Source organism: Pundamilia nyererei, unplaced genomic scaffold (assembly GCF_000239375.1).
Source record: "Pundamilia nyererei isolate P.nyererei 1_Seehausen unplaced genomic scaffold, PunNye1.0 scaffold00589, whole genome shotgun sequence".
Classification (NCBI taxonomy): Eukaryota; Metazoa; Chordata; class Actinopteri; order Cichliformes; family Cichlidae; genus Pundamilia; species Pundamilia nyererei.
In genome coordinates this window covers 123,667-133,290 of record NW_005187990.1, presented here as the reverse complement: position 1 = coordinate 133,290, position 9,624 = coordinate 123,667, and the positions used below count along the sequence as shown (strand labels likewise).

The window sequence follows — 9,624 nt, the reverse complement described above, 5'->3', positions numbered from 1 at the left end:
CAGCTGGATGTTGAGGTAAGTGGTGCCATTCCGGAATCTCGTACCGGCGACAGCGTCAAAAACAAAAATAGAAACTGCCACTTTAGCTTACGTTAGCTAAAAAGTCAGTCGTGACGCAGCAAGAAAAGAGTTTCAGATCAGTATCCAGCAAAGGCAAAACCAAGCTTCCAAAACTTTTCGATGCACGAGCGCCTTCAAACTTCAGGCCTCAACAGGCCTGAATCCTTCCTTCTTACCTGAAGTTCACCTGACACTCGGACCAGCGACCGCCTCTGGTCTCTCCTCCTCCTGTCTCCCCTTTCCCTCATCCACCTGCTGGCCTTTATGGAAGCTCTGCCATAGCCACCATCAAACAACTGAGTTATTTGTACACATTGGCCAGCATCTGGCCACCACCTTTCATCGTTCATACCGTTACACCCCCCCCCCCCCCCCCCCCCCCCCAAAAAAGAAAAAAAAGAAAAAAAGAAATTGGCCTCCACCCATAAAAAAAAGAGAAATCAGTATCGGCCCACGGGGCAAATGCCCGGTATGCCCGATGGCCAGTCCAGCTATGTCTAATAGTGTCTTAGCAATATAGATAAAAAAAAGTCTCTGTCTGGCTCATTTGGAAAGTATTCAGATACAAATGCTAGTTTGTGATTTAAAATACTGCCAGTGATAAGTGCCAGCCAGCCATTTTCATCATTTGTGCTATACCTGATGGCCAAGTCAAATTTCCTCTTCAGCAAGATACAAACATCCTTGGGTTTATTTGTTGCACAGGATGAAATATATAGCACTAATAAGACATGATAATCTGCAAAACATATCCCTCTTTAGCTATAACTGTTACTGCTTTACTGCTTTCAGGGAGTAGAGGCTGTGTGTGTTCCAGGGAAGAACTGAGGTATAAACCACCAACACCTTATATGGAAATGAGAAGTTGTGCTACAAGTTATGAGAGTTGTGTGTCTGTGTGCCTGACTGCAGCGTAAATAAAACTCACTTCAAAAACACTCATCAAGTGTTTGTATTTTTTTTTTTTATTCCACGACAAGATATAGGTGAATATTCATATCTATGCATTCCCAGGTGCTGCCAGCTAAATCTAGTTTTTATCACTCCCACTTTTCCATTCAAGCACTCTTCATCTCCACCACCAGGGACCGTACTACTTGATAAGCTGTTGTTAGAATTAATTTAATATTACTTTCTAGTATCAGCTGATGTTTACTGGAGCCACAGCCGTAAAAGCTGTTTGTCATGATGTCGGTTTGGATATCTGGTGAGAGGGAAACACGAAGGTGAAATCAAGAGATGTCCTTAAGTGGTCATATGATGTAAACTGTTTAGAACTTATGCATATATACCAACAAGACAGTGTACATCACTGTCACAACAGCGTTTGTTAAATAAGAACAGAACATTTTGCATCAGGGGATACGACAGGTGAAATTCAAAAAAAGAATTGTCCGATTTCCTGCATAAGAGAGTAGAACCGCTGCAGTGCAGACCTCCAACTGAGCCATCTTACATCATTGTATTACACAACATCTCCGTATTCTGGATGTTGAGTAGAAGCTGTTCAAACTGGCGGTGGCACAGGGCTTTGGAGAGAATATAATTAATAGCCTTTATCACCGGTTACATAACATGGCCATATTTTAAATGTTTAGCACAGAGTGCTTGTTGGTGAATAATACAGTGGAGTTTTATAGCTTTACGTCCTTCTTTGCTGACTTTGTTACAGACTAGGGTTGTTAATTCCTTAGTGAGTATTTCAGGCAGCAGAAACCCAAGAAAGAAGAGGAGCAAGGAGAAGAACCATCATGGAAGGATAGGCCCCTGCATGGTATGTACCAGTAGCAGATAGAAGTGGCTAACATTCAAAACAATCCAACCAGTAGCTGGACAAAGCTGGACTGAGAGACAGCACTGAGTCATGAATCATGGCATCACAGGAACAAGCTCTGAGCACAAAATTCATAGAGGCTTGGGTCTACCAACCCAGGAGAGACCCCATGTGCAGACTGTGCAAAGATGCCCCTGAGACAATTCAGCACATAACAGCTTGGTGCAAGATGCTAGCAGGCAGGGCATACATGGAATGCCGTAACCAGATGGCAGACATAATATACATGAACAGCTGTAGTGATAGATTTCTCTATACAAAGTGATAACAATATCAGGAAGAAGAAACATGATAAGCTTGAGAGTAAAAAACTGAGAAAGTAACTTGAGAATATGGAGCGGTTGAAAGGCACAGTTGTTTCTGTGATGATCAGAGCACTCAAGGCAATGATCAGATAGCGAAACAGCATCTGAGATCTCTGTCCAGAGGAGCGGAATCCTTGGAACATTAGAAATACTGCATGGTACCCTTAAGTTCCCAGGTCTCTGGTAGAAGACCCCAGCTTGAGGGGACTCGCAGGTTGAATAGAGTTAGAGGTCCAACCCGCAGCTATAAGACTTTGATCATCCTCATTCACATATCGAAACAAGAAAAAAAAGACCTTCTTATTCAAGGTGTTTCTTTAGCCTTTTTGTCATAATGCCGACCTTTAGCCTATGCTACTAAGCCTTTACTAGTCCCATAGATTGAAAAAGAATGTGTGGGAAAACACAATGAAGGGCATAGGACTATAAATGTCAACTGGTGTCATGGTCCTGGGTCATTTTGACCAGGACCTGGTCCAGCTTCAGCTTCGCCTTCGCCTGGTCCAGCTTCAGCTTCAGCTTCGCCTGGTCCCTCTTCGCCTGGCCCTGCCTTGCCTGGTCCTGCCTCGCCTGGGCCTGCGGTTGCTACGCCACCATCCAATGTACGTCCAGCCCCTCAACATCGCCGGCCGCCTTCCAGGCCACTGGCTGGGTGTCGTCGCCGTTGTGGGCGGCCTCCGGTCCAGCTCTGTTGTCGTCGCTGCTGCCTTCCGCGCAGCCGGCCTCCGGACCAGCTCTGTCGTCGCCGCCGCTGCCTGGGCTCCTTGTGTTTTGTTTTGTTTCTCTCATCCAAGAAGCTTCTTCAGTTCTAAGGTCAAATGGTGGGGAGTCCCAGATATAAACCTAGTGGGAGTATCCCCCTACAGAGGGACAAAAGGACCCCCTGATGATCCTCTAATCGCCTGAGCCAAGGTGTGAAACTGGGTGTGGGTCCCAATCAGTCAGAGTTTCGGGTGAGTTCATTGTGAAACCTGGCCCCACCTTATCATGTGAAGGTGACCTTAGAACTGAAGAAGCTTCTCGGATGAGAGGTGAAACGTCTTCAAGTAACTTAAAGAAGTCAAGACGCTTTTCTTTGCAAGCTCCTTTGACTACGATGACCTGGATGATTGAGAACCTTCACAGACATTTCTTGTTTCCCATTTTATTGTGAAAGGTTTTGCCTCATCTCAGTGTGTCTAGCTTTGCTCCCCGTGTATTATTAGCACGAACCCTCCCAGCTGTGTCTCCCTCCTGTTTTCCATTCCCTGATTACTCCCCTGTGTATATAAGCCCTGTGTTTTCCTTTGTTCCCTGTCGCATCGTACCCTCAACTAGCTGTGTGTTCTGCTTCCGTGTTTCTACTGTTTCTAGTGTTTAGTCATCTGCTCCAGTTTAGTATTTCTTTTCCAGTGTTTCTGTCCTTAGTTCCTCTGTTCAGACTTTTGTTGGTCTTTTGGTGAGTTTAGTTAGTACAAGGTTTTTCCCAGCAATAAAGCTGCGCTTTAAGTTTCACTTCCGTGTCTGAGTCCTGCATTTTGGGTCCACCACTCCTGCTTGCCTGCTTGCCACACAACCAATCATGACAACTGGTTAGATTTCCTGAAGTCGTTTACATGTTAGTGGAGAACTTAATGAGTCCCACAGAGGATGGAAGGTTTTCTGATAAAACAAAGCCACATAGTCACTTACCTTCTTAGTTTAATGTTAGAAATATATTACTCCAACACTTGTCTTTTCATTTGTTATTCATGAATACAGTTTATGTAATCTAGTTCCATGGTCAATAACATTTTTGTTCATTCAATGGATGTTGAATTAAATGTAACATTGTTAACTCTTGGTGGGTTTGCAGAATTGCACAAATACAGGTATCTCTATTTTGTGGTTATATTCACACTTTATATTCTGATACTCTGCTTTAATTCGACTATAGTGTGCCTTATTTGGACTTGCAAAAACCTTCACGAGCCAATGTACATTTTTATTGCAGCTTTGTTAATCAACTCTGTTCTTTACAGCATGATTATCTATCCGAAGCTTTTATCTGATGTTTTGTCTGAAAAACAGATTATATCGTATACGCTTTGTCTTTTCCAAGGATTTTTATATTACACCTCAGCTGGGTCAGAGTTTTTACTGTTGGCAGCAATGGCATATGACAGGTATGTGTCTATATGCAAACCCCTGCAATATCCAGTTATAATGACTAGAATAACTATATATGTCTCTCTAGTTTTAGCTTGGCTTATACCTGCTTTTGAGATTGCAGTGTCAGTTGTGTTGTATTCTGAAGTAAAACTCTGTAGCTTTACTCTGACAGGAATTTTTTGTAACAATTCAGGATACAAGCTTCAGTGTGTGACCTCAGTGGCAATATCTGTATATGGCGTGGTCATGTTGATAAATATTGCCCTTCTACCTTTGCTTTTCATACTTTTTACATACATCAGGATTGTTAGAGTATCTTACCAAAGTTGCAGAGAAGTGAGGAAAAAAGCTGTAAAGACATGTTTACCCCACTTGCTGGTGTTAATCAACTTTTCCTGTTTTATTGTTTTTGATGTAATTATAGTTCGACTGGAATCTGATCTATCAAAAACTCTTCGCTTAATACTGACTTTTCAGTCAATTTTATTCCATCCTCTTTTAAATCCAATTATATATGGACTCAAAATGAATGAAATTTTTAAAAACCTCAAGATATTGTTTTGTCATGTTAAATAACACTGGTTGCCTTATTATCAAATGTATGAAATTTCATCTGCAATTGTAATGCAAGTTAGACAATGGATAATTATGCCATGGCATTTATATAAATGTTAATCCCTGCTATTCTACCGATGACATAAGTGATGGTCATAAAGCAAAGATAAACATTTTCTTAAACTGTTGCTGGTAAAATTTGATGTCTAAACAGCTTATTTGTCTGCATTTCACATTATTTACTATTGTTGGTTGTAAATGCACAAAAACAGTTTATTAAAATAAATCAAATTCTACCAGTCTCTCAGTGATGCAGAACGCCCTCTTTAGTATTGTCACTGACATATCAATGTCAATGAAAGGGAGAAAAAAAATTCTTTTTTTTCAAATTCAAATTATGGTAGCACTTTCTATGCAATTACCAAAGTAATAACCACTTAATATCCAAGTAATATCATGGTAGCAACAGTGGTTGCAGTTGAGTAATATTACTTTGAAAGTTATGTAATAAGACAATAAGAGCCCCAAAACTTGGGGTAATAGTATGGAAATACAGCTCCATAAAAACGTGGTAATAGTAGAGTAACAAGGAAGAAACAAGCGTGATTACCACTCAATTACATGTGGTAGATTCTGTGTAATAAAAGGGAAACAGAGCTGCAAAATGCAAAATTGCCTGTTTCTATTTGCTAACATATAATAACCCATTAAAGCAAAATTAAAAAGTGTGCGATTATTACCTGGATACACCTGTAGTAGTTTCTGTGTAATAAGTATTCATAAAAAAAAAGCCTGCAAAGAGCTGGCTGCCAGTAGGCAGCAGACTGCTGTCCAATGGGAGTCCCTAGATAAAGACAAAGAAGAAGTGGGGTGCCAACTGCTAACTTTAGCGTAGTGGTAATACTATATGCTAGCCAAGCCTACCTTAGACATGAGCAAGAGACACAAATATTAAGCCATACCGGCTCAGTCTGCATCAGCTTTTAGGAACCAGGAACCAAGGACACCCTGATGAGAAGTGGGCTACTGGAACGAGACGGCATCGGTGGACAGCTGAAGAGTTGGATAGCACCAGACCCCAACATGATTCACGCCTAGTACTACTACTAAAGAAGCCAATTGCTTTCTGTCAGCACAAATGAACCTGCTGCTTGTCGAGAGACACCCAGAATGGCTAACCAAAGGTTAAACAACCCTGATCCCCAAAGACCCCCAGAAGGGACTGGTCCCATCCACCTACTGGCAAATAACCTGCTTCAGTATCACATAGAAGCTTGTGTCAAGCATCATATCCGCAAAGATGAACAGGCACATGCGCGGGGAACAGAAAAGAATTGGCAAGAATACCAGAAGCACAAAACACTAGCTCCTGGTAGACCGTGTAGTCACCCCAGACTGCAAGGCCAGATTGGTTAATCTGTGCACCGCTTGGATTAATACAAGAAGGCCCATGACTCAATGCCCATTTGCAGATCAACTGGATGCTAAGAGCCTTCATCAAGAACTCAAACTCAATGGGGATGTGGCATACAACACTTGAGGCCAACTTCAAGCAATAATCAGCCATCTCCTCTACAAGATGACATCAAGCTGTAAATGGACTGATTCTTATATGGCACTTTTCTACTCCCTCGGAGTACTCAAAGCACTGTATACAACATGCCTCATTCACACCCACTTGTACAAGCTCTTCTAAACACAAGTGCAAACTAACCTACATTTACACTCCCAATAAACGCATCAGAGGGCAACTTGGGGTTAGTATCTTGTCCAAGGATATTTGACATGCAGACTGGGGAAGCCGAGGTTCGAACCACCAACCTTCCAATCAGTAGCTGATCTGCTCTACCATCTGAACCACAGCCACCCCTTGTATTCCAAGAGTCATTGATTCACTAATCCACACCATCAGGATATACATTGGAATGTTGTTCAGACTAGAGAAGTGTAGTCGGATGGTAACAAAGGGAGGGAAGGTAGCCAGAAGCAAGGGAATCGCACTATCAGAAGGCAACATTGCAAACATTGAGGAGAGCTAAAAGTAACTGCCAAATCCCACAGGCAAATGCGAACCATGAAGAGCCCGCTAGGAAAGCTGCAGCCAACAAGTATCTACAGAGGGTCAGGCAAGTTCTGTGGAGTCAGCTGACAGTTAAGAACAAGATCTATCAACACCTACACCGTGATCAGGTACCCTGCTGAGATAAGAAGCTGGCCAAAGGAGACGATTGAAGCCACTAACATCAAGACGAGGAAGCTCCTTACCATGCATGGAGGGTTTCACCCCAAGTCCAGCACCCTGAGGCTGTATGCTAAGCGGAAGGAAGGAATGGCTAACACTGAGCAGTGCTGATTTTCTAACACTGGAAAATAACTCAAAATGTTAGAAATATTCCAGTGTTAGCCATTGTTAATCTTCAAAACTGACTAGGTTACTTTTAAACATATAACACTGTCAAAAGTGTTAATTTAATACTCAACAGTGTTGTATTTAACACTCAGAGGTGTGGACCCATATAGACACTCTCTAGTGTTAATTTAACACTGGAGATTTTGCTGTGTACATCTGTGCCGATTACGACCTGGAAGTGCCAAGTTCAAAATGGGAAACGCCCCCTAGGGTGGTAGTGAATGAGCAAACTAAGATCCTGTGGGACTTCCAGAAACAGATGGACAAAATGATGGTGGCTAACCAGCTGGACATAGTAGTCTACCACTAGGTAGACAAGTAAAAGAAGATGGCCATTGTGATAGACATAGCGATACCAAATGACAGCAACATCAGGAAGAAGGAACACAAGAAGCACCAACGGCTCAGAGATAAGCTGGAGAAGATGTAGAGGGTGAAGGTAACAGTGGTCCCAATGGTATTTGGAGCACTAGGTGCAGTGACCCCTAAGTAGGGCGTGTGGCTCCAGCAGATCCCAGGAACAACATTCAAGATCTCTGTCCAGAAGAGCACAGTCCTAGGGACAGCTAAGATACTGCACAGGACTTTCAAGCTCCCAGTCCTCTGGTAGAGGACTCGAGCTTGAAGAGGGGTCTGCAGGGGCGAGTGGGGATTTTTATAGAAAGGTAAATACAAAAAAAACCCCACTAGAGAATAAATAGATTTTTTATTTGAATGGTGTTTTAAATACAGTTTATGAAGTAAAACATATACTCAACAATTTCAACTTTTTGCTTGATTTTCTATCCAAAATTCACCCACAACCAGTCACAGCAGAACCTGGTTCTGCCAGAGGTTTCTTCCTGATAAAAGGGAGCATCGCCAAACGCTTGCTCAAAGGGTATCATTTGATTGTTCGCGTTTCTCTTTATTGTTGTAGGCTTCTGCAAACCTTACAATGGGGTGTCTAAATTCATAGGCTGCATTCTCCCGACGCCACATTTGAAGGGCGATTACATCACAGCGACGCACCAAAGGCTGTCCAAAATTGTAGACTTCTCCAAATGCAGCCAATAAATGCATTTCCTTTTCCCGGGATCTGAAGGATGGGTCAGGTGTATCCTTCGTGGACCACCATATCTCAGAATTCATAGCATGGCCCAGCCAATTCCAGTTTCCAACAATGTCAGCAGCTACTTTAATATTACTCTTATTACTCTTTGTGGGTCGGGGCGAGAATAGCGAACTCCTGGCACATCGTTTTCAAACCCCCGCGGTCTTTCACTCGTCAGGTTATACATGATATATGTCACTTACATAACTTAAAAATGTTATTCTTTGGCTTGTTTCAGTGTTTTATTTGTTCGTGAGTAAATTGGTTTGGCTGAGATTACAGCTGAATACACGTCAAATGGAAAGCATCTTGTTGCATTCTCAATCATTCAGGTAAGTACATCTCCAAAAGTTGATTCCATTAATCTGGAGGTAGTGTTTTCAGTGGGAGAAACGTTTTGACACTCATCCAAGTGACTTCTTGTCACTTGGGTGAGTTATGGGCGACCATGGTTCAGGGGGTTGGGAAGCTCATTTTGTAACTGGAAGGTTGCTGGTTCAATCCCCAGCTCTGTCTGTCTTGGTTGTTGTGTCCTTGGGCAAGACTTCACCTGTTGGCCAGAGGGGCCGATGGCGCGATATGGCAGCCTTGCTTCTGTCAGTCTGTCCCAGGGCAGCTGTGGCTACAACTGTAGCTTGCCTCCACCAGTGTGTGAGTGAATGAATAGTGGAATTGTAAAGCGCATTTCAAAGCCTTTCATTTATCCACCCATTTGCTGTCTCTCAGCATGAAATGTGGTAGTAGTATTTGTAGTGGATCAGTAACACACACTCACATTGTGGCTTGTTTACATGTACTAGTCTACAGCTGACCACATGACCAATTGCTAGATGACTTCCTTCAGCTACACCAGGGGCCAGCAACCCTGGGCACGCGTGCCACAGCTGGCACGCGAAGGGTTAAGTGATGGCACAGCATGTAGTGAAATAATCTGAAAAGGTGTATTTAAAATTAATATCTACGGCTGGGCCACCAATACACATCACAAATTAGCTCACACAGAGCTAATGACAATACAGCTAATGACAGTCTTAATGACAGTATCTAAGCTAATAGCCTCACCTCCTTGTTTTACTTGTAACTGGCTAAAAATTACACCGACGAGAGGGATGTAGCTAGCTAGCCAGTCCTGTGAATGATCAAGGTTCAAGGTTCTTTATATGTCACATGCATAGTTATACAAGTATAACACACAGTGAAATGTAGCCTGACACGCTCCTCGACATGTGCAAAAAAA

General features: G+C 42.6%; 1 protein-coding gene across 1 annotated transcript; it reads left to right on the top strand.

Annotated features, from left to right (window-relative positions):
- Positions 1–3,984: 3,984 nt before the first annotated feature.
- On the top strand, positions 3,985–4,905 carry LOC102201597 (olfactory receptor 6N2-like). Its single transcript, XM_005754545.1, has one exon. The coding sequence runs from the start codon at positions 3,985–3,987 to the stop codon at positions 4,903–4,905; it is 921 nt and encodes a 306-aa protein (XP_005754602.1).
- Positions 4,906–9,624: the final 4,719 nt, after the last annotated feature.